The sequence below is a fragment of the Schistocerca gregaria genome, chromosome 3, assembly GCF_023897955.1.
Source record: "Schistocerca gregaria isolate iqSchGreg1 chromosome 3, iqSchGreg1.2, whole genome shotgun sequence".
Classification (NCBI taxonomy): domain Eukaryota; kingdom Metazoa; phylum Arthropoda; class Insecta; order Orthoptera; family Acrididae; genus Schistocerca; species Schistocerca gregaria.
Genome location: NC_064922.1, coordinates 277935670 through 277962055, shown reverse-complemented (window position 1 = coordinate 277962055; position 26386 = coordinate 277935670). Strand labels below are relative to the sequence as shown.

General features: G+C 38.2%; 1 protein-coding gene across 2 annotated transcripts in view; it reads right to left on the bottom strand.

The window, feature by feature from the left end:
* Positions 1-26386, bottom strand: part of LOC126354181 (elongator complex protein 2) — a 78817-nt gene that overhangs the window by 37648 nt on the left and 14783 nt on the right. For both annotated transcript variants that reach the window (XM_050003624.1, XM_050003625.1), the window contains exons 6-8: positions 20416-20568; positions 4554-4746; positions 4162-4302 (exon numbers count right to left, since the gene is read on the bottom strand). In XM_050003624.1, coding sequence (XP_049859581.1) covers positions 4162-4302; positions 4554-4746; positions 20416-20568 — 487 coding nt within the window. The remainder of the gene's footprint in view (positions 1-4161; positions 4303-4553; positions 4747-20415; positions 20569-26386) is intronic.

Sequence of the window (26386 nt, the reverse complement as noted above, 5' to 3'; positions counted from 1 at the left end):
AATAAATTATTTAACGTACTACCAAAGCATTTTTAAAGCTACATTCACAAAAACTGGTTTTTGACTTCTTGGTTGGAGACAAAAAGATATATGTTTCATTGTTTCTGGAAAATCAACCTTTAAGGTAGTAACATAGGATATGACAGTTTTATGGAAATATTTCATTACAAAACCATTTTTGAAACTAAAACTCTGAAAATTTGTATTAGGATTCTTGGTTAGAAATAAAAAATACAGTGGTCAGCCAGAACATTATGGCACCAGCTACCCAACAACTGGTATGTACACTTGTGGTATGGATATCGGTGGCAACTCATCGTGGCCTGGAAGCAATGATGCCTGGGTTCACTGCTGGAGGGAACTGGCACCACAACTGCACACATAAGTCCCTTAGTTCCTATAAATTCTGGGGGAGGGGGGGGGGGGGGAGGATAATGATTTGTAATGCCACATTCAATCACATCCTGTGTGTGTTCAACTGGTTTCATATCTGGTGAGTTTGGGGGGGGGGCAGCGCAGCAAGTGGAGCTCACCACTGTGGTTCTCGAACCACTCCATTACACACCTGGCCTAGGGATATGGCACATTATCTTGTCGAAAAATGCCACTGCTATCAGAAAACATGATTGTCCTGAAGGTATGTACAATACTCCTTGACCATCATAGTGCCTTGCACGAGCTCCACTGGACCCATGGATGCCCATGTGAATGTACCCCAGAGTTTCACGGAGCTGCTGCCAGCTTGTCTCCATCCCGCAGTACAGGTGTCAAAGAGCTCCTCCCTGGAAACTGACAAATTTGCACCCTCCCATCGACATGAAAAAGGTGGTATCCAAACGTGTCAGACCATGCAATGCTCTGCCACTGTGACAATGTCCAGTGCTGATGATCACATGTTCATTTCACTCGTAGGCTGGTGATGATGTGGTTTTAATATTGACACACGCATGGATCATCGGCTTTTGAAGTCACTCTCAGCCAAGTTAGTACACAATGAAATCAGTGCCAGCTGTGTCTGTGTGAGATGAATACCTATATCCCACCATGTCCATGCAAGATTAGTTATCAATTGCTATTTCCATGATACCACTAGGGGACTGATGACCTCAGGTGTTAAGTCCAATAGTGCTTGGAGCCATTTGAACTATGATACCATTGCACTTCCTACTCCACGTCTTGCACTTTACTGCAATATCATCCCCAGTTTTTTGCACTATTGGAATAAAAGGCAGCTTCTGTAAGTTTTTGACGATTTGCTGCAGACATGTTAACAGCAATAATGTGCTCCCTAATATAACTTTTGACCTTTGTCCAAGTAATTTCAATAGCATTCGTCTTGCAATTCCACGGTGACACGGAAAGTATGGTGTGGCCTATGCGCTTAGCCAGTTCATCAAATATGTAAGTCTTTTTCATTAGGTCTCTTTGCCTGCACAAGAGCATACAGCTCAGCCTTCATCATGCTGTTACTGCATTCTACCCTCCTATTTTGCAGCCATTCTATCATCAACTCTCTGGGTAATATACCTATGGTATTTTGTCCACCTGTCTAAAATGGTAAGATGGGCTGCCCGTGACAATGACAGAATAGGGCAGAAGATTTGAGTGCACCATATCCAAAAACCATTCCTCAAAATTCACACATTTGAGTCGCCCATGATAGTCTCCTTTGATTAATTTCACCCTACACTACAGCTTAACTTGCTCACAAACCAATTTTTCAATTGAACACTTGCCATTATCATTCTTCTGGAGGCACTTCCCATGCCATTAACATCCACTACATCTTATGATTTCTGCTAATGCACGACTTGAGGTTTTGACACACTGGGTACTATTTTCTTTTCCACGTAGAACTCCTTGGTGGAATTTCTTATTACTAATTTACTGAAATCGTCAATTTCTTCTTCAATATTGCTGCATCTCTTCTCAAGTAAAATAACATTAAATTAAAGTAATTCAAACCTATCTGCATTGTTGAATATAAACAACTATTCACTTGCACAATACAAAATAAAACTAAAACTGCCCTTTTCTTCCCAGAAGTTCCAGGTGATTCACCGGGATGAGAGCTAGCAAAATTCCTAATGCTGTCTAGACTCCATAAAAATCTAGCCCAGTATAACTGGTAGCTCTTTTACAAGCCTGAGCAATGGGGTGTAGGAGCTTTCTGTGTTTATGTTCCACCCCACAGCACTTCAGCACATTGTGCATAATTTTTACGAGCTCCATTTCATATTACAAATTTCCTTTCAAGGGCAATAGGAGTCACACTGGAACACCATAACAGGTCTGGAGTGATATCTTCACCCTTTTCAAAGTAACAAGAAGAATGACAAGCCCCATACAACACAAAGCAATCAAAGTGGAGTAGAAAATACGCAAGGCATTCATTAATGGCTGGCAGTGTCCTAAACACAGTGGTGCAGCTCCAATCTCTACAGGTACATTAAGCAATCATAGATCAAAACTCCCCAACCAAAACTGTGTAGTAAGAGTAGTAGTAGTAGTAGTAGTAGTAGTAGTAGTAGTAGTACTAATAGTAGTACCAGTAGTATTAGTTTTCTTGTTGTTGTTGTTGTTGTTGTTGTTGTTGTTGTTGTGACTGGTGGTGCAGCAATTCACAGCTGGTTATAAGTAATCAAAACTACATGGTTATGAATATAAATAATAAAGTAAGAATCAGAATATACTAAGGGTGATGATACTTAACTGTCAGGTAGTTACAACTAATTTGGAAAGACATTATACCCTTCTTTTTACCAATTTAGTGATAAGATCACAAAGGCAGAATTGTCACCCACACTGGAGGACGCGTCACTCGCTACACTACCTGGTGTCCTCTGCTCAGCATACAAATCATGTCCCATCAAACTGTGACTAAATGTTAGGATGGTGTCACACTCCAATAGCTCTTCTGACACAGGGAAGTTGACTTGAACGCATTGTGCAAAAATGAGTCAAGCTACAAGAGCATCACATTATCTGAGTGACTGGAGAGGTGTACCAGATAAGAGAGTGACTGATTTAAAGGTTTCATTTATAGTCACATCTTGTCAAAGTGAGACCCAACACATGAATTTACAGACCCCTTTTATTGTGTGGTCATTAAGAACTCATTATAAGCTCACAAATTGTGTTGAGAGTTTTGATACTCAATGAAGCAGGAATTCAACTTCATTCGCAGTACAGACAGTGAACTGTAACACATGAGTAGACAGCACACTGCTTAGGTTTGGCTGATAAAGCAGATATTGCATGCTAGAGAATGCACACACTTATAATTAATTACCACATGAGGAATCATATGTAGTTAAGAAAATGTTACAAATGTCACAGACCATTATTAACGCCCTCGCCCCTCCCCACCTAACATAAAGCCTTGAGAAAGCGACAAATAAACAGCCAACATTATTACATTCAATATGTCGTTATTTGTTTCTTGCAGGTGTGGTCTCATCTAGTCATGAACAAATTACTCTTAATGCATTATGAGCAAAGAAGGTGAGTAAATAGTGAGTCAGTGCACAATATGACAAGATGCCAGTTGACAACAGCCAAAACCAGTGCAGAAGCTCTGCTCACTCAGTGGTATTGCACCCGCTCATGTGAAAAGCGCCAATGTGACTTATATGAAGAGGATAAAGGTGGGAGCCAATCCCCCCTATCCAACACATGGATCTCAGACAGACGGAAGGTGCTTAAGAATTCAGGTCGTAGTTGATGCCCATTATAACCTCTGACAGGAGAGGGAGGACAGACCTAAAAAGCCCAGATACTCAACCAAAAGAGCAATATATTGCTAGCTGTGACCTCCACTACCCAGCGTGGAGGCAGCTGAACAGAATGTGGGCGAGAAGTGCCATGCTGCAAGAACAGCGAATAGAAATGGACATTCTCCAAGACTGTGGTGAAATGCAAGATCCAGAGTATATGTTGAAATAGAATCTGCTCGACAACCCCAGTAACCAAGAGGATTCATCTACTGTTAATGACAAGGCCATATCAGTCACAAATTTTTGGAAGCAACTTGTTTGGGCAGAGATAGAAAATATATAAGTATCAGCAAGTAAGAACGACTGTTGTTGCAGCAGTATCGCACCTGCTTCCCATGAATGAGAAATCAAGATAAGCTTACAATACAAAAACCAAACAAAATACCTGTTAATTTTACAGGAATAAAATAAGATGATTCAGGAAATTCATCTTTCACATGCCTCTCTTCCAACTGCACTTGTTGTCCCTCATAAACTGCTTTATTTGATAATCCCAGAGTTGGCACTGCAGCTCCCTGGGGAATTTCTGAAACAGAAGTTGTTGCCATAAATTTATCTATCATGAAGTTAAAGAAACAAGTAATTGTTTTCCATTGGCAGTTTTTATGTGCACACATCAGTAATTGTTCTTAAGTGGCAGTTACTGTGGATGCATTAATGGTGTCCACAACTTAAATATTTAAAAAATCATAAACAAATATCAAACACAAATTGTAACATTTATCTTTTAGGTAATACAATGCTCATGTTACACACTGGAAAATTAACATTATGTACCTTCTGCAAATTCTGTGCTATCTTCTCGCACATTACATATGGACTGAAAATTAGTTACAAAATTACTGGGGGCCTTAAATGTTCTTACAACCTTCTCCTCTGATCCAGATGCAAAGCAATACCTTGAAAGAATTGCAAGACATGACATATCATAGCCATGTACTTGTGGTCTTGCGAGTTCATGCCAGGTTATCTGTAAACCAGAAACAAATCATCTATTAGACAAATAACTATCTAAGTATACTGAAACACACAATTTTTCACTGTGGTAAACCACAGCTTCATCTATGCACACTTAAAACTTATTCTTAAAAAAATATAAAAAAAATAAAAAAAAAATTAAAAAAATTGTGGCAAAATCATCTACAAAACTGTGGATCAGCTTGTAGCTGCTGATCCTCATTTATTGTGAAATCAAGGTACAACTGGTTTCGGGATAATGAATCGCATATTCAGGTTAAATCTGCAACAACATACATTTGAATTAGAAATGTTAAGTGAAAAGATAAACAGAGCCTACTATGAAGGAGACTGAAAAGTAGTCACTTGCCTGGATTACATTAAGACCTTAAAGCAATACAATCTCCCAGCGTTCTCTATGGCATATATCCTGGTATCATCAAATGCAATGAATGTTGAAAGATCCATCAATAATCTGAGATAATTATGGGTCATCACTGAGGGACATTCTAATTTGGACCTGAAAAATAGAACGTGTAAGGGGTAGCATCTTTGATTAGTAATTGAAACATCCTCGGTCCCAGTTTGAACCCTGCCACCACTTAAATTTTGGATAATAATTAGCATTGGCAGCCAAAGGCTCCTGGTATAAGAAGTTATCCTCATTCTGCCAATGGCCTTTTCAAAGAGAGGGGAGGAGTGGACAGAGGTCCATGGCACTCTGTTGCTCTTGGGATGGGGAAACTGCTCCTAAAGATTGAAGAATCAATACTTATCAACAGCATGAGGATGCAAAACGTTATGCGAACCACTGCATTAAATACACATAATGTGTATCCACAGGACATGTGGCCTCGGTTGGGTTGTGTTGGGTTATTTTCGGGAAGAGACCAAACAGCAAGGTCATTGGTCTCATCGGATTAGGGAAGGAAGTCGGCCATACCCTTTCAAAGGAACCATCCTGGCATTTGTGTGGAGTGATTTAGAGAAATCACGAAAAACCTAAATCAGGATGGCCTGACACAGAATTGAACTGTCGTCGTCCTGAATTCGAGGCCAGTGTGCTAACCAATGGGCCACCTCGCTCAGTACAAGCGGCCTGTAATTGAAAATGATGATCTATCCATTGGCAAAAGATTCCAGAACAGCCCGCCATTTAGATCTCTCGAAGGGGACTGCTGAGGGGGAGGTGACCATGAGAAACAGACTGAATAACCGACAAAAGGATAGTGTTGTATGAGTCGGGGTGTGGATTATCAGAAGCCTGAATGTGGTAAAGAAGCCATAAAATATGGAAAGCGAAATGCAAAGGCTCAATCTAGATACAGTGGTGGTCAGTGAAGTGAAATGGAAAAAAGATGAACATTTCTGGTCGATGAGTATAGGGTAACATCAACAGCAGCAGAAAATGGTGTAATGGGAGAAGGATTCATTATGAATAGGAAGGTAGGGCAGAGAGTGTGTCACTGTGAACAACACAGTGAAAGGGTTGTTCTCATAAGAATCGACACCACACCAACACCAGCAACAACATATACATGCTGAAGTCACAAGCTGAAGATAGCAAGATAGAGAAAACTTATGACAATATTGAATGGATAATGCAGTTCATAAAGAGACATGAAAATCTTATAGTCAAGGGGGACTAGAGTGCATTTGTCAGGGATGGAATAGAAGAAAATGAGAGAGGAGAAAGACTAATTAAGTCCTGCAATAAATTTCAGCTAGGAACAATAAATACTCTGTTCACGATTCCCAAGCGGAGGAAGTATATTTCTAAAAGAACTGGAGATACAGGAAGATTTCAGTTAGATTACATCATGGTCAGATAGAGATTCCAAAATCAGACACTAGACTGTAAGGTGTACCCACAAGCAGATGAAGACACAGATGCAATGTAGTAGTAATGAAGAACAGGCTGAAGTTTAAGAGATTAGCCAGGAAGAATCAATACATAAAGAAGTGAGAAGAACTAAGGAATGACTAGATATGGTTGAAGTTCTCTAACACTATAGGTACTGCAATAAGGAATAGCAAAGTAGGCAGTACAATTGAAGAGGAATGGACATTTCTAAAAAGGGTAATCAAAGAAGCTGGAAAAGAAGAACACAGGTACAAAGAAGGTACCTGTGAAGAAGTCATGAGTAACAGAAGAAATACTTCAGTGGATCAGCGAAAGAAGGAAGTACAAAAATGTTCACGGAAATTCAGGAATATAGAAACACAAATCACTGAGGAATGAAACAAAAATAAAATGCAAGATAACTACATGAAAAATCGAAAAAGAAATGATTGTCAGAAGTCTGACGTAACAGATGGGAAAGTCAACACAACCTTTGGTGAAATTGAAAGCAAAGGTACCAACTTTAAGAATGCAATGGGAATCCCACTGTTAAATGTAGAGGAGAGAGAGAGAGTATAGGTGGAAAGAGTACATGGAGGGCCTCTACAAGCAGGAAAATTTGTCTGATGTGACAGAAGAAAAAACAGGAGTCAATTCAGAAGAGATACGAAATCAGGTACTAGAATCAGAACTTAGAAGAGCTTTGGAAGAGTTTAAGATCAAATAAGGCAGAAGAGAAAGATTACATTCCATCATAAGTTCCAAAACATTGGGAGGAAGTGGCAACAATATGACTATTCACATTTGTGTATAAAACATGTGAGTCTGGCGATACACCAACTTTCAGAAACATACTATCCACACAATTCCAAAGAGAACAGGAGCTGAGACGTGTGAGAACTATCACACTATCACATTAATAACTCATGCATCCAAGTTAATGACAACAATAGTATACAGAAGAAGGGAAAACAAAACAGAATATGTGACATGAAATCAGTTTGTCTTTAAGAAAGGTAAAAGCACCAGAGAGGCTTTCTAGCATTGCAGTTGATAAAGAAAGCAAGAATAAAGAAAAATCAAGACACATTCATAGGATCTGTCGACCTTCGACTATGGGAAAACTGAAACACAAGAGAATCAAAGCATTAGAGATGTGGTGCTACAAACAAATGTTGAAAATTAGGTAAGGAATGAGATGGTTCTGCACGGAATGGGAGAGGAAAGGAATATGGGGAAAACACTGACAAGGAGGATAGTACTTGGAGAAACAGCTATCTCAGATGCAATGATGAAATGATAACACTGTGTGCAGCCGCAGCTGCTAGTTTAAGTCATAGCGGAAATTAACACAAGTAGTGGGCTGTGCCTGTCATGTGAGTGAATGTCGATAGGAGTTGTGTGGGTTGTATAAGACCAAAGTATCTTTTTTTTCGAAGACTGGGAGTCATTTTACAAATGAAACGGCCAATCGAAGATTGGCAATTATAGTACAACATGTGTTGCTTGTCGTTGGTAACACTGATAACACTTTTCACACAGTGGAAAAATTCTGTGTAGTGTGCTTTCTTTTTTTGTACAAATCCTACTAATTAAGAATTAAAACTGGTAAAAATAAGACTGATTAAAACCGGCTTTCAGTTCCACAGACAACTAGGTTAAATTAGGTTAGTGATTACAAATGTGAGATAAATTAGGGAAATAGCAAAAACTGACAAGGGCTATGTAACAATTTATACTAAAACTTTTAAATGAAAACCAAAACACAAAATACAATTTAGGTTACATACTGAAACTTTCTCTGGATCTGAGACACAGAGCCACTCTCTTGAATTTTGATTTTTTATGGCCTCCTCTATGAGTAGCCCAATTGCAATAACAACGGCAGTAACTCATATTAACTGCATTTTGACTTTTTGTTCACACTCGCCTAGTTTTATTATACATTGTTTCTAGCATGATTCAGTTTTCAATGTCAGCTATTTTCATAATGTACTACACAATCATATTCAATAGTCTAATTTAACCTAGAAAGCCCAATTTCAGTAACTCAAAATTTAATTAGTTTTAATTTGTAATTAGTAGGATTTGAACAATAAACTAAAAAGAGTAAGCAGAATATACAGAGTTTTTCCACTGTGTTAAAAGTGTTAGCAATGTTACCAATGACAAGCAACAAACGCACGTTATTGTACACTTTATCTTCAACTGACAATTTCATTTGTAAAACAACTCCCCATCTTTGAAAAATGAGGTACTATGTTCTTACACAACACTCATGACCTCTACCAGCACCTAATAACACTCTAATGGTAGGTGCAGCTCACAGCTTGTGTCAGTTTCCGCTATGACTTAACTGCATCTTCACACAATATTACCATTTCTTCATTGCAGTCCAGATAGCTATTTTTTCTAAGTACTATTAGGAGTCCAACACTGGCAAGTTGCTACTGTACTATATTTACCGGATTCTGATGCCATACTTTTGTGTTGTTCTGCTTTTCCATGTTATTTTTCCAATTCCAAATAAGAATGCTCCCCAATGATGACCCATAATTATCTAAGATTATTGTTGGATCTTTCAACATCTACTGCATTTGATGGTGTCAAGATATGTGCCTTATTGAATATTGAGACATCACTTTTGGTTAATGTCTTAATGTAATCCAGCAAAGTGACCACTTTTCTTTCTTCTTCACATTTCGCACCATTAGTTTTTTTGCTTAACAGCCTCTAATCCATCTATATGTTGTTGCAGGTTAAACCTAAAGATGCAATTCACTATCACAAAACTGGCTGCACCTTGATTTCACAATAAACAAGGATTAGCAGCTCCAGGTGGACTCACAATTTTTAGAAGATTTTATTACAATTATTTTTTTTAATTTTCAAATGAGTATACTTTATTTTGCTTACTTGACATAACCTTTGGTACTTAAGTCTAATGCCTCTATGGTTACAATCAATGTTCACACACATTGAATCCATGTTTTACGCAGCTTATGCATGTTGTGTAACACTGTTGAAATGGGAAGGCATTAACAGAATTTCACCTAAGCACACCTGATTAGAATTATTTGTTTAACTTTTACCTTCAAATGCCACATTTGTAATGTGGTCTCCTTTCAATTTTCTCCTCATTGTACCCAAGTTATGTCTGAACTTATGTAGCATTTCTTTTCCTCTCTTTCTGTCCATATTTCTTCATCTGTTCACTGTGTTTCTTTCTCTATATTCAGACCCTCCTCTAGCTTATCAAGAAGACTTCTCAGCAAAATTTTGACTGTTAGTTATGGTACGAAATTTTGTTTTACCTTGAAATATTTCTTCACATATTCTAATCTCCTTTAGGTATTTTTGTTTGTTTCAGTTCCTCATTGATTGAGCTACATTGAGAATTTTCTTTGTGAGCATGCCGCCCTTCATTTTATGCAAGTGAGCATAAAATTTTAACCAGACGTTTTTGTCTTGTTTTCTGGAGTTTTTTATTTGAGATCTTCCACCAGTTACCATAGACCCACATGCATTAAATTCTTCCGATTTAACACCTGTTGTACAGGATGATCATAGTTAAACTTTCAAACCACTGTAGAAATAACACCACCGGTCATAATGATGTCAAATTGCAACCAAATATTATCGGAGAAGGGGGAAAATGTATGGCAAAAGAAAAATAAATAGTTACAACGTGTAGCAATAGATGGCACTGTAAGCATCATAATTTAATACTGGTCGACTACAAATGACAAATGAATCATACAACAATACCTAAGGTGTAAGTCTGACATTAAACAAATTGTACTACTCAGCGTGCATGGGTGTACAGGTTTCATACTGTTAGTTACATAAGACAATCCACCACGGCAAGGTCATATCACATCAAATGGAGAAAATCAGCTTTTAATTGTCCTGAGGCCAAAAACTGCATAAAAAGTATCAATCAAATCGGATTATTAATTTCCGTGTAACTGGTGCAAAACATGTTCAATATGCAGTCCACCATTTTCTGCGGCAAGTTGAAATAGAGTTTTACCTCACTACCCACATCGAACTGCCAGTATCACCTAACTGTTACAGATCAAAATTGTGGAAGATATTTTCTGGTAGACAGCAGTGCAGGTCTGTCTTATACCAGTTTCAAATGGCAAGGAAGTGTAGCCTCCAACCTCAATCTTATGCTACAAATGGATCAGAGATAAAAATTACAGTTCAAAGCTGTTAACCATTGATTTAGGGCTCAAATGCTATTTTGAACTGCCATTCATTGTAGAAGACATGTCAAAAGGCATATTCGGAGCTAATTCCCTTTATCGTTAAGGCTTACTCATTGATCTCAAAAACAAAAAGTTGGTATACATCACCAAATTAAACATTTCAGCAGAGGTAATGATGCAGATAGTGTAGGTTTGCTAAGAGATATTAATAAAGCTGTGTATGAACTTATTTTATTAATTATAATAACTGGCTTTCTTTACAATGGCTGACTTTTCACATGCAACAAAAAAATTCAGAGAATACTACTACTGTAAAGAAGACAAACATAAACAGCTGCGCTCACACAAATAAACACTATGCACTAGCAGTCAGAATGTGAGCATCAACAAGAACAAGAACAAGAACAAGAACTGCAAACACATACATTTGCAATTATGCAAAACCTTTCCAACACTGATTGCATTTACCAATTAACAACATTGAGCTTTGAGCACAAATATACAATTTTTTCTTTTGTTAATGCTTTGGTCAACATATCAGCAAGTTGTTCTTTGGTACACACATAAAAGACTTATCTCTTTACACTGCACTTTTCCACGTATGAAATGAAAGTGTATATCTACATGTTTGGTGCGTTTGTGATATTCATGATTTTTTGATAACTTGATTGCACTCTGGTGGTCGATTTGTAATGTAGTTGGTTCTTGAAACTTGATTCCCAGGCCACCTAGTAATTTTCTTAGCCAAATTGCGTCCTTAGCAGAAGCTACATATTCAGATTCAGTTGTACTTACAGCAACAACCTTTTGCCCCTGAGAAGTCCAGGTTACAGGACCACCAGCCAAAAGAAAAACCAATCTTGTTGTTGACTTCCATGATGTAAGATCACCTACATATTCAGCATCAGTAAAACCAACCACTTGCATTTTGCTCCCACTGTTTGAGTACTCCATATCGTAATCTGGTGTTTCAATTAAGTACCTGTAAATTCTTTTCACTGCTTGCCAGTACGCATTAGTATGGCTGTTCAAAAATCTGCTCACACTGTTCACTGCAAATAAAATATCTGGTCGAGAGATAGCTGACAAAAACATAAGAAATCCAACCGCTTCATGATATGCTATTTTTTTCACCAATGAACTCTTCATCGTTAGGTAACAGACTCACATGAGGATCAGTAGGGACACTTAAACATTTCTTCAGACATTCCAAATTTCTCAATTACTCTTCTCGTATACTGGTGTTTCCCACACAATCTTGCTCAATTTCCACTCCAACAAAGCAATGACCTTCACCGACAGTGATTTGAAAGATTTCTTTTAGTGATGTACCAACTTTGTGAATTGCTTCAATTGACTTTGATGCAATAAGACCATCATCTACAAATAATTCTAACAAGGTAACATCACCACTTATTACACCACTGAATAAACATGGATCAGCATCAGTTGCTTGACAACTACAACGTGAAAGAAAGTCTACAAATTCATTGCTCCAACACCGAGGAGCTGGCTAAAGTCCGTATTGTGATTTCTCAAGCAAACTACAGGTTTCTCTGTTTTAGCCACCACTCCCTCAGGTATATTCATGTAAACTACTTCTTCAAGCCTTCCATATAGAAACACTGAGCAAACATTGAACTGTACCATCTCTAGATCATTATAAGTGACAACTGTCAAGAAAACTGAGTGAATCATATCGTATCACTGGTGAAAACATCTCATTGTAGTTAACACCATACTCCTGTTTGAAACCTCTTGTGCACAGCCGTGCTTTGTACCAAGTTATCTTACCATCTTTGTCAAACAAAATCTTGAACATCCATTTTGAGTCAATAACTCTCTGACTATTAGTTTCAGGAAGTATCTTTCAGGTTTTGTTGTATTCATGAGCTTCCACGTCCTCTGCAATCGCTTTTTTCCAGTGTTTTGAGTCAGAACCAGAAATTGCTTATTTGAATCTGTAAGGATTATTATACTGAGCAAAATCAGTTTCATATCTTGCTCGCTTGCAGATGATAGAACGATCTCAGAGGTGCATCGACTGCCCTTTGGTAGGTTGCTCTTCATTTTCCAGTTCAGCCTTACTTACATCATTTCCTGAAATTTCCATCTCTTCCTGTGCTTGCACTGATTCACCAGTAACTTGCTTGTGCCAATCCACGATATCTTGTTCTTCATCAGTTTTGAAGTTTAAGTATGTGTTAACTTCTTGTTGTGCAGACACTGAGCTGTTGCTAACCTCACTGAATATGACATTCCTCAATATAAACACTTTGTGACTCGTGGGATCATAAAGTCAATAATTTGTTGATTATCCTTGATAACCAAGAAGTACAACTTTTCTGGATCTAGCATCAAACTTGCTGTGAAATTGCTTTGGTACATGAGCAAAGGCATCTGACCCAACCACTCGAAGATGTCCAACATACGGTTTTCGTACATTCCACAACTCATATGGAGTTTGCTCCAAATTGCGTTTTGTTGAAACTCTACTTAATATGTATACATCAGTGATAACAGCCTCTGCCCATAAAAACTTCAGGTTTTTGGCTTCCAATATAGTGCATGCACTTTCGACAATTGTGCAACTATCCCTCTCAGAATGACCGTTCTGTTCTGGCGTGTTTGGAGCAGTTGTTTCTAACTGAATTCCATGGTTCCTAAGAGACTGTTTCATACCATAATTAATGCATTCAGTGCCACTGTCTACATATAATGTTTCAACATTCTGACCAAACTTGTTTGACATAAAGATTACTAAATTCACAAAGCCGATCAATAACATCGGATTTGTGTCTTACAAAAATAAACAACTCTGTATCATCATCTTTGAACCAACAATTGATTCACTTGACATTGGTCTACACACGTCTGAATGAATAAATTCCCATGGTTTTGTTGAACGATTTGTCTCTTTGTTGCTGAACTTCAGCCAATGTGCCCTGCCTAGCTGGCATGATTCACACAAAAATCATGCTGACATCTGTTGAATTGCTCATGTACTGACATGCCCTAACCGTTCATGCCACTGTTTCAGATCAGTCACTGCAACATCAACTTCACCTCCTATTGTGGATTCTGTCATGAAACGCATCCTATAAATATTGTTCTCTTCCTTCACACCTTCAGCTACAGTCTTTCCGTCACGTATTGTTCTTCTTTGAAAGCTGCAGTGATTTTCTTTTCACCATGCATACTCCGACACTTCTTTTTGATACCTGGTACATACAAAACATTTTTGAACGTGCATCACTCCATTTGGCACTAACTTCTTTGCTGACAAAAATAGTACCAACACCAACAACTTGGCATTCTTTATCATTACCCAGTAACACATGCTCCCCAGTCACTGGACACAACTTTGAAAACCATTCCCGTCGAAAATTCATGTGACACGATGCACCACTATTCAACGGCCACACATCTGACCGATCACATTCAAACCACTTAGCGTATGTCTCTCTAGACTTTCTGACAACTCAACACGTTACCTGCTGACACAATAAATGCACACCCGGATTTACTTTCACCACTCTTATGTTTCCTTGGGTGTCACTTTTTCTACCGGCACTCGCGAGCTATGTGACCATTCTTCTTGCAGTAAAAACACTTGACTTCTGATCTCGTTTTTCATTCTTGTACACTTTTGGTTTTATCAGGATATCTTTCTTTTTTCCTTTTGTCTGTAGATGGACATCACTGAAAATGCACCAATTTCTTCGTCACTCATATTCAACTGGGATTCTCCTTCAATAAGATGCTCCGTCAAGGTTTCCAAGTTTTGTTGTCGAGTTGGCACACTGTCCCAAGCTGCTTTAAATGCATTGTATTTTGATGGTAAAGATGCAATGACTTTTTCCATTACAGCTACATCTGAAACCTTTTCTCCAATATTTCCGAGTTGTAATGCTAGATTTTCAACTTTAGCAACTACACAATCATTTGCATTCATCTGACATTCATGAAAACAGTGAGTTATTGTTAGTTTCCTGGCTTCTAACCATTGCTCATGTATTGATCTCAACTTGTTCCATATATCGTGGGCTGTCTCACAAACCAACAGGCTTTGCATTTGTGTATTGTCTATTGACGTGGAAATCAGAAACATACCTTTTGCACTTCCTTTTGTCCATGCTTTCAAGCCGGCATTGTCGTCTTCGTTAGGTTGACCATGAGAACGAATTACAACACCAAAAATTCCGTAAGCCTTTAAGATTGCAGTTATCTGGAATTTTCATATCTTATAATTCTTCACGTCCAGATCTGAGATGTATTTTGAAGATATTTCTTCAGCCACTGGAGATTTCTTCTCTCTTCTTTTCGTCCAAACACGTCAGAGTTGGGATACCGAAAGTTTTTCCTCACGCAAACTGAGCAATGCCTGGGTGCATAACCTGATGTGCATACTAGAGGTTTGCTAAGAGAGATTAATAAAGCTGTGTATGAACTTATTTTATTAATTATAATAACTGGCTTTCTTTACAATGGCTGACTTTTCACATGCAACAAAAAAATTCAGAGAATACTACTACTGTAAAGAAGACAAACATAAACAGCTGCACTCACATAAATAAACACTATGCACCAGCAGTCAGAATGTGAGCATCAACAAGAACTGCAAACACACACAAATACAATTATGCACAACCTTTCCAATAGGTAATCATTCTCTCTCTCTCTCTTGAAGAATTGAATTTGGCCCTGAATAAATGTAAAGTGGAAAAAGCAGCCGGATTGGATGACATTAGAGCTGAACAAATCAAGAATTTTGGTCCTGCTACAATGTTTTGGTACTGGAGTTTATGAACATCTGTATTCAAGAATTCAAGATTCCTAAAGTATGGCGAAAAGCAAGAGTAATTGCCATACCAAAAACAGGAAAGGATAGTAAAGATCCCACAAATTATAGATCTATCTCCTTACTCTGTCACCTCTACAAAATACTGGAGAGACTCATTCTTCAGAGAATGATAAGAAAGGTGGAGCCTCTTCTAAAACCACAGCAAGCAGGTGTCAGAGAAGGGAAAAGTTGCATGTCTCAAATATTAAACTTAACACAACTATTGAAGAGGAATATCAAAAACAGCTCATTACAGGTGCTGTCTTTATCGATATATCTGCGGCTTGCGATACAATCAACCATTGGCTCCTTCTGAATAAAGTTTATGATATAACTAAAGACTTCACACTAACGTGCTATATTAGAAACCTTCTCCAGAACTGCAGATTTTTTGTCGAATTTCAGGATAAGAAAAGTAGATGGAGAATTCAGAAAAATGGGCTACCACAAGGCAGTGTGGCTTGCACCGCTATCATTCAACATCTATAGCGACGATCTACTTATCCCTGAAGGAACTCCAAGTTTTATTTATGCTGATGACTGCGCTATCACTACTCAGGCCAACTGTTTTGACACTGTAAAAGGCACACTATCAAAATCTTTGGAAGACTTCACTGTTTACTATCATGGGAATTACTTGAAACCTAATCCTGCCAAGACTCAGACCTGCACTGTCCACCTGAAGAATCAACAGGCAAACAGATCCTTAAATATATCCTGGGGAGGCGTCGTACTCTAACATAATCCTACTCCCAAATATCTTGCAGTAACTCTGGATCATGCTCCAACATATAAAAAGCATTGCCTACACACCAAACAGGAAATGGCAGACAGAAATAACAAAGTGCGAAAACTGACAGGTACATCGTGGGGTGCTAATCTATGCACTGTGCGCTCAAGTGTGCTTGCTCTATGTTATTCCACAGCTGAATATGCATGTTTGGTATGTTTCAAGTCCAGTCATGCCAGGAACATAGATGTTGCTCTAAATGAGTCTTGCCGGATTATCACGGGTTGCTTAAGACTTACTCCTGTGGACAAACTCCATTGCCTCGCTGGCATAGCACCCCCTGAAATTAGACGTGAGGTAGCTGCAAGATATAAGAAAAGTAAGGCCACAACAAAGGAAGCCCATCTACTATATGGTCGTCAGCCCACACATCCTAGGCTGAAATCAAGAAATAGCTTCTTGACAACTACTGAGGCTCTCATCAAGAATCCACATGCGGCAAGGATCTCGCGATGGCGGGAGAAATGTTGGTGCGTGGGAGAATGGATGGCTCCAAAGGAAGAACTTCCCCCTGGACATTCGGAGAAGTGGTTAATATGGAGGTCTCTCAATACATTACAATCAAACACAATGAGATGCAAGACCAATCTGCAGACTTGTGGTTTCTCTGTGGCCTCAGTTCTTTGTCAGTGTGGTACTGAACACACTAACAGCCATTTCCTTCATTGTTCCTCATCACCAGCCACCTGCATCATGCAAGACCTTATGAGAGCTACACCAAATGCACTTGAAGTGTCCAATTTTTGGTCTTCTTTTGTGTAAAATTATGTCAACACTTATTTATACGTATATTTTATATTTCTGTACTTTTGACATGATGAATAAATCATTGTGAATGCTAAAGTCACATTAGGCTCACTCTATGCAACATGCCACTTTTCCAAACTTTCAGACAAATTTAAGTGCATCATTGCATCACTATGTCTAGTGGTCCATCACTGTACAGTAAGGCTTGTTGATTTGACCCACATAAATTGCAAATTGCTAAAAATGAAGTTCAGTTTCTGTTAAATATACATAGGTTCATCACAATCACAATGGGGTAGTCCACTACAGCTTGTGTGAAGCCAAACGGTCAATGGCGAGTTTTTGGAGACTATCACCATCTGAATGACAGGATTCTCCCACGCTGGTACCCAATTCCAAGAGTTGATGAAGAACTTTTATGCTTCAAAGTGAAAAGATATTCTCAAAGACTGGGCTACTGAGAGAATATTACCAAATTCCATTAGCCAAAAAAGATAAACCAAAATCAGCTATTATTACATCTTTTGGTCTTTATGGATTTAATTACACTCCCTTTGGACTTCATAATGCACCTAGTACATTTCCGAGGTTTACATGTGAAGTTATAACAAAAAAAAGATTTCCATTTCTTGCGTTTGGATTATATTTTAATAGCATCTGAATCTCCAGAGAAACATGCCAAGCATCAAAATTCATTATTTAAACAGCTGAATAAATATGGTCTTGTAACAGGTAGGAAATCAGTGTTTGGAGCACAATAGCTAACATTCTTGCAATATTTAATTACACCTGCAGGAAAAAAACCAGATCTACAAAAGGTTAAGACAATAATGAACTACAAACACAACACAAAACAGTTCGTGAACTCAGAGCATTTTTAGGAATCAAATTTTTATCTCTGGCTTTTGGAACATGTTGCTGAAAAACAAGTTTTGCTGGATGATTACACAGAAGAGTCAGCTCAACAGACCAAACACGTATTGACTGTACAGAAGAAACAACCATTCAGTTCCAAAAATGCAGAAAAGATATTGCAAATGACATGTCCTGGTTTGTGCAATCAACTTGAATTATTTGTGGATGCATCCAATTTTGCAGCAGGTCGTACACTACAACAGTGGCACAATAAGAGTGGAGACTGACTGGATTTTTTTTTTCTTTCAAAGTTCACAATGGCACAAAAGAAGTATTCCACATATGGCAGACAGCTGCTTAGTACATACATGACTGCCAAATATTTCAAGTATCTGTTAGAAGGAAGTGACTTCATTATTTACATGGACCTTGTTCCTCTACCATATGCATTTAAGCAAAAGAATGAGAGAGTAATGCCAATCCGATTACGTTATCTCCAATATATTTCACAATTTACTACAGATTTGTGACATGTATCTAGTAAAGAAAATTATGTTGACAATTTATCAAGACTTGACGTATTATTTCCAATTAACTATGAATATACAGCTGAAGCATAAGAAGATGATGATGATGAGCTTCATCTAATACAGTCCAGCCATCATACATTGCTTAAATTTAAATACTATTTGACACGTGGAGGGAAACAATTGTGGTGTGATGTGTCAACACAAATTATGCTCTTATATTACTGAAGTATTTAGATACCATATGTTCCAACACTATCATAATTTGTCTCATCCAGACATTAAGATGACTGTAAAGGTGATCCCATCAAGGTATGTCTGGATCAATATTTAAAAAATTATGTCTGAAACTGGGCAAAACTGCTTGTCAGGAAAACAACGTACCATGAATGTTTATGCCCCATTAGGACACTTTTCTATGAATGACAAGTGCTTCAAAATAATTCATCTTCACTTGGTAAGACCAATGCCTCCTTTTAATGAATACGCTTATTTTTTAACATGCAATGAGAGTTACAAACTGGGAAGAGGTAGTACCTCTTTGAGACATAAAAGCAAAGCAATAGCATGAGCATTTTTCGGTTGTTTGATCATAAGATTTGGAACACCATACAAACAGCGACCAATTATGGAAGATAGTTTAACTATGAGATATTCCAAGTAATTTCAAAAATATGTGGCTGTAATCAGTTCCAAACTACAGCATATAATCCTCAATCAAATGCAAAAATTGAGAGATTTCATTGAACACTTAAAGCAGTCATCTGTGCCCACACAACTGCTAGATGGACTCCACTGATACCTGTAATCCTCTTGGTCTTCAATGCTCCATAAAAGAAAACAATAATGCTACAAATGCAGAAATTGTTTATGGCTTGTCCATCATGATAACAGTTGATTACTGCCCCTCTCCTCTTTCAACAATATGGCACAAAAAGTGATGCAGACTTACTTCAATTTGTGTCACAAGTGAAACGGTATATGAATCGTATGAAACTTGTACAATATCACCACAAAGTAAAACAAACACCATTCATACATAATGACCTATGAAACTCAACACATGTACTTCAAAGGCTGGCCAAGTGAAGAAGGCATTAGAGCCTCCACGTGAAGGCTCACATGAACTGAAAGGATCCCAAAATTTTTTAGAGTTAAGGTGAAAGACCACAGAAAGAATATCTCCACTGATCAATGGAAACCCACATACCTGATGAATGAGTATGCTAAACAGCCTGAAGACAGCCCACTTGAACCCTCAGTCCAGGACCAACAACCAGACTCTACAAAGGTTGAAAAACCAAGAAGAACAACAAGATCTGGTCATGAAATTCAATTTCCAGCATGATTAGTTGAAGTCCTCAAACTATGTTACTGAGAAGTGGGTGATAGGGAAACACGACAAATTACTATTTGCATATGTCTGTAAAGTGTTTGCTGTGATAATGTTGGCATAATAGCATTATTATTGTTTGGAATTTAACAAAAAAACAAGTCTGTTACTCTATGGTTATTGTAATTCAAGTTTTATTGTGCGCGCAATAAGAAAATAAAAGAAACTAAAAATCTTAGTTAAATTAAATCCTTAATGAACGTAGAGTGCAACAATATTACTGTCAGAGGTTCCTAACTGGTAAATTCACATGAACTACTTAACTCATGAAACTAATATTGCATCAAACACAATATTCAGTCAAGACGTCAAACAAATAGTACTGTAATTACATCGAAGTTTTCCCACTTATCAATGTACTTGGTTACTTAACTGCTATACATACATAACAAGCAGGATGACATTCTAAGAATAAGTAGATACATACTGCTCAGACATAAAACAAATATGAGAAACAGAAAAACACAAACCTCCTTGTTGTCACGATCCCAAGGAGCATGCAACCGAGTGGTCTGGTCTGTACTGACAGTAAGTAGGAACTGACCTCTTGGTTCCCACTGTAAGTCAACCACAGGGCCAAAGTGTCCTCCAGCTGCTGTTCTTGGTAGCCATTCATTTCTACCCTACAAAATAAGAAAGGTGAAGTGAATAATGTCAGTTTTCCTGTAGAATTCAGCTTGCTAACTTTTAACATTCTTTTGCTATGAACAAGCAATGTAATATAGACACAGTTATTAGTGTTCAAGCACGAAATATTAACTATATGTATAAGGAGGAGTGAAATAAGCACAAGACTTACAAATAACTTTATACATCTCATTTCTCTCCAGAAAAAGTTCTATCTAATACATTGCAACTCACTTGAGTTATGTACATCACCAAGAAAGCAGAAGGCTAGAAACATGATGAATAATTACTGTCCCATCCATTTAACAAGATACTTTAAAATTACGAGGAGATAGAATAGATTACCAGTACTTAGCTTCGGGAGGCAAAATTCTGCAGTCCAGCCAACATAAAATCCTGCCCTTTGCAGCTACTCATTACCACTCACTTCACATCCTCCACTGGTAAATCCTATAATATCAAAGACAGAACAACATCCAAAACCACACATGTTGTTTGCCAACTAATATGCCTTCAGCACAGGCTTTTACATAGGAAGATTAGCACTAAACATGGCTCAGTGCATGAACTAACGCAGAACTGGTTGCCTGGATGACACAAAATACAGATCTGCCGGGCATGCTCTTCAGAATTACTCAAGGGATCTGACTGCCTTCTACGCCATACACGTCATTTGGATTACGCCGCCAAGTACTAATTTCCTGCAACTTAGAAATGGGAAAGTACATTCTACCATTATCCAGGACTTAACCTCAGTTATCATCATCACTCAATTATTTTCTTTTTATCCTCATCTTTCCTTTTCTCATTCTCTGTTTGGGTTTTACTTCTCCTTTTCCTCTTTTCTCCTAAACTGCACTGTTCATGTCCCATTTCATTTTTCTTTTGTCTCTCAGGACTAGTAGGTCCATAGCAACCTGGGGTGTGAGTGGCCTGCTCCTCCTTTCCAACCTTCTCCAATCTATTCCCATTCCTGATGAATAAGCAAATGGTTCCAAAAGCTAGAGGTTTTTGTGTCTATAGGTAGTACTTGGAATTTCACCTCCTGAAGGTGAGCACTGGCCAGTTATGTAGTTACAGTTTTCTTTGGTGAGTTTTACTTTTGATATAATAAAAGACTCTGTGGCACTACTTCCCACAATGACATTTTGAGTTGCTGGCAGATTTACACCATTATCCAGCTACTAGTAATAGTGCTTCTACCACTGCTATTGTGACTACTGTCACTACAGTAACTCACTAAAGCCAACATTTCCTTTTGGAATTAACCTATTTGAAACTGTACATTGATTGCTTTTTACCCTCTGCTAAATTAGCCCTCCCTCATTAGTTCACTTATGAAACTCAACATTTCCTTTTGGAACCAAACTATTTAAAGCTGCAGATGACTGTTTTTCATTATTTGATAAATTATCTACCCTGGTAAACGGTCACTGCCTGCCAGATTACTTGACCACAGAATGACCTTTTGACAGTGTTCCTATTGTAGTAATCAATTACAAAAATTCACAAAATCACTTTTTTTAAAAAAAGTTGTTCACACTGCAACATTTCTGAAATCATGTGCATTACTGTAATAAAGAGTCTTGCAATCAACTTTATTTGATGCTTGTCAACTTCAGTTACCATCTACCCATAAGCCTAAAATGTTGACTGGCAGGGAAGGCAACATCCTGTCACATAGCTGACTTTCTTATTAATGCCTCCTTGGCATCCTTGGATACTGGGCAGCAGTGTAAAGGCAGAAGGACCAGATAAACTCATTCCTCAATGCCTGTCGCAAGACACAGTATAGTGGCATAGAGCACAGTCCCATAATATACATACCTAAGTGACCGCACTATCACAACTGCAAATATCATTTATCTATTATGTATACAGATGTGCTTCATATGGACAATGACGAGTCAGGTAGTGGATCAAACCAACTGATGAATTACAGAATTTTGGTTTTAAAGTCTCTCCTATATTCAGGAGATATCTGTATGCACTTCTGCCTACGTTAGATGTGTTCCTTTCTTTTTGACGCAGTAGTAAAATGAAGTATTTATTTTTTTAATTTTTTTGCATTGGCCCCCATTCAAAGTACCCTATGCATTTTTATTTACCAAATATCTTATTTCCAGAATAGCCATCAATACATAGGCTGGAATCATAGAGAGGCAATTTGTTAATCTCAGTCACACATGTCATAGTTCTCTTCTGTGAACTGTAATTAACATAATTAGCTGCAATTTACTGGCCCGAACACTGACACACCATTCCACAGGATATGGGCACCATAAAAACATGTCAGAAACTCTTGGGATTTATTCTTGACATCAAACATAACAAAATGTTCATATGTAATGGGTCTGAAAACCCTTCATTAAGGAGGGTAAAAAAATGATACATTTACAAAACACAATTATGTTTATTTACTTTCTTATTTACAGTTGGTCAGAACATTTTTGCTTTTGAATAATTTCTCGCACAACTCATTATGTTCCTCCACAGCAGACTGTCAATGCACAGTATTACTGTTCGTTTTTGGAGCATCACCTGCAACCAGCTTTGCAAAAGAAATGGCGACACTTTCTGCGCAACCCAACTATCATTATGCACGACAATGCGCAGGCACATACAGCGTAAGCTGTGGCTGCTCCGTTCAGTCGATGGGACTAGGAAGCACTGTACCAACCACCATACTCGCCAGACGTAAGTCCTTGTGACTAATTTGATTATGAAGAAGAAGGAACCACTTCATGGCATTCATTTCAGTACTGTCCCAGAGATTCGGCAGGCAGTAGACCACTCCATTCACCCCATCAACAGAACAGGTTCTGATAACGGTACACTACACCTTCCACATTGCTGGCAATGGGTTCTACACGACACTGGTGACCACTTTGAAGGACCATAACAGGTGCAAACATTTAACTCTTTTGAATTGGTTGTGAATAAATAGTTGCCACTATTTAAGTTCCAACCCTCTTATGTAATAATCTAATCCACCCTTATGCTCTGTCTAATCTCACGCCCTTGCCACACGGGTAATATTCCCATAGAAAGCCCATGTGCTAGACCATCCCAACACACTCTTCTCCACTCCTGTTAAGGCTTATCCTATCCTATTACAGGCAGGACCATCTGTAAAAACTATTACGTCACATACCAGTTTGCTGCAATTTCTGCACATCATTTATGTGAGCACGACCACCAACTAGCTGTTCACCAGAACAAATGGTTACTGCCAAACTGCAGCCAAAAGCAGAGTAGACCACCTTGTGGCAGAACACATGGCTAAGCACAACATGTAGAATTTCAATAGGGGGGCTTGACAACCCATGACATCTGATCCCTTCCCTCTAACACCCACCTCTCTGATACACTTAGGTGGGAATTATCATTGCAACACATCACACTTTGCAAATACAGCAGAGATGTGCACATTCCACCTGTAACCTATCCATGCTTGCCTGTTAGCCAGGCAGACAAGCTGCCACATGTTACCAACTGAATGGGCAAGCTGCTTTACCCCCATCCAAGCCAAGCTATGCCCAATCCAAGTATGCAACAGGTATCTTGCTTGCCTGCCTGCCTGCCTGCCTGCCTTCCTTCCTGTCTGTCTGTCTGTCTGACCACTGCGCTACAGTATGTAGCAGTTTATTCTGTATACTTTCCTTGTGGTGTTCTGAGCAGTTTGGAAGCAAATGACAAATCTTATTTCATCCGAGTATCACAAGATGAGGCTCAATATATATTCATTTTACATATTTGTAAGTCAGAGAATAATGCATTTTATTGGTCCTGTTTTTCCTTCTCAGCATATTCCGGACTTGTTTGTTTATTTCGATCTGAATGGGTTTTTTTTGCAATGTCACCTTCTTTCGACTTGTGCTGGCTGTTGTTAGTTCCTACCATCATCAAGTCACCTCTAGTATATGTCTTCTGTAGTGTGCAGAACCATCTCTGAAAGTCAAGATCCTTTGCACCTAAGAACATGAAGATGTCTATTATACTGCAACACCAACTAAACTAAGATTTTTGAAGTCAAGTTTCTGTAACCTTAGTGTGTTTCAGCCAAACAAGGCACAAGTTCTACTGTTTTTAATTCTATTTCCAGGCTGTGTACATTGCAAGTTTGCTGAATTCATTCTAAGTGGCCAAAATAGTTCATTCTAAATTCCCCAAATGCATTTTAGCAAAACAAAGTTCATTTTTCATATTATGTTAATCTAAAAAGAACATTTCAGAAAGAAGAAACTTTTCTATCATACTAATGTAAGCTTTCTTCACACGATGTTGCACACCATCCCAATATGGTTGTTAATATCAACTGAGCCATATATTTCCTACTTCAGTTGATATTAGCCCTAAATTTAGAAAGCCAATGTGTTGCTAAATGGCTTCAACTCCTTAGCATACCTTTCCATACCCTTGTCAGCTGCTTGTCTTTGTCCTCTTTAAAAATATTTATGGAATGAGGAAACTGTTGGTCAAATTTACAGACATGTCATAACATACTAAATGGTCATGAATAAGTGTTCAGCAATTATTTACACAATTTAGATTGTGAGTCACCTACCAATTTTTTGAAGCGGCCTCAAACGCATGAAAACTTTTCCCCTGCTGGACTTGGGTTGTGATTCATGACTGGTATACACTCCCCAATTCTTAATTTCTCCTCACTCCCCTTTAAGTGTAGTTTGCTCGTTTTGCTGCTCTCATCATTATGATAAATGAGCTGCAGTGAAACCACCTATGCAAATGTATAGTTGGCTAGTCATGCGGGGTTGTAGGTACTACCTGTCGTCATGTGCAACAGGCTGAATGGGTCCTGTGAAGCTTGCCAGGCTTGCGGAAACCCAAGTTGGTCTGCTTTGATGACTGTGCTTCAATACACTTGCACTCTTGTGTCTCTGTTGTGGCAGGCTGACTGTTTTAACGGTTGTGGTGGAGATAGGGGCATGCGGGCTGGAGGGAGAATTTGTGCATATTTGAAATACTACCAGTTGGTGGTACAGTGCCCAGTTAATATTCACTTCAGCAGCATCCTGTTAAGAGTGTTGCATGATATGCTGCATGCAGCCTGATTAAGAAGTAAAATTTTTATTGCGAATTGCACTGTCTTCAATGGAAAGAGGAAATAATGAGGTATAGGTAGCAGACAATGGCCTCATAATACGCTCTGCTTCGTGTTCAGGAGACATAAAACTTCTGAAGAAATGAGGCTATCAATAACTAAACCCTAGCGCCAAGTAGTGATAGCACCCTAAAGCACCTGGGTACATAAAATTATGCAACGTAACATGGAGCTGTGAAAAAAGGCCGGTAAGAGAAGTTTTGATCAAAGTCTTCATTGGCGAAATGATAAAGTAGGAGCATATTGTCACATTACTGCAGCCACTTCTTGTAAGGTTAATTAAATTCTTATTATACTATTTGGTGAGTGGGCTCCTTTACTCCTAAAACATTTTTGTTCTACCTGAACTTTCCTACCACATAAATCATGATTTGACACCAATTTTCTACATTTCTTAAATTTCCCCTGGAACAGAACAGGTAAAGTATCAAAAAGTAACATAACTGATACTATTATTCATTAAAATTTTCCTTCCTGGTGTGATGTAGCAAAAATGACTCATCTGCTCTGAAAGAAATGTTCTCTAATGTTAGTTTTGTTTAATGTGAAGCTAGAGAAAATTACTGTCATTTATTGGTTTCAGAGGAAGTTGGATTTTTATCTTAGCTTTGCACTAACTATTTAAACTACTTTTAATCATAACATTTAACAAAATATAACAAAACATATATTTCATCACAAACCAGGCA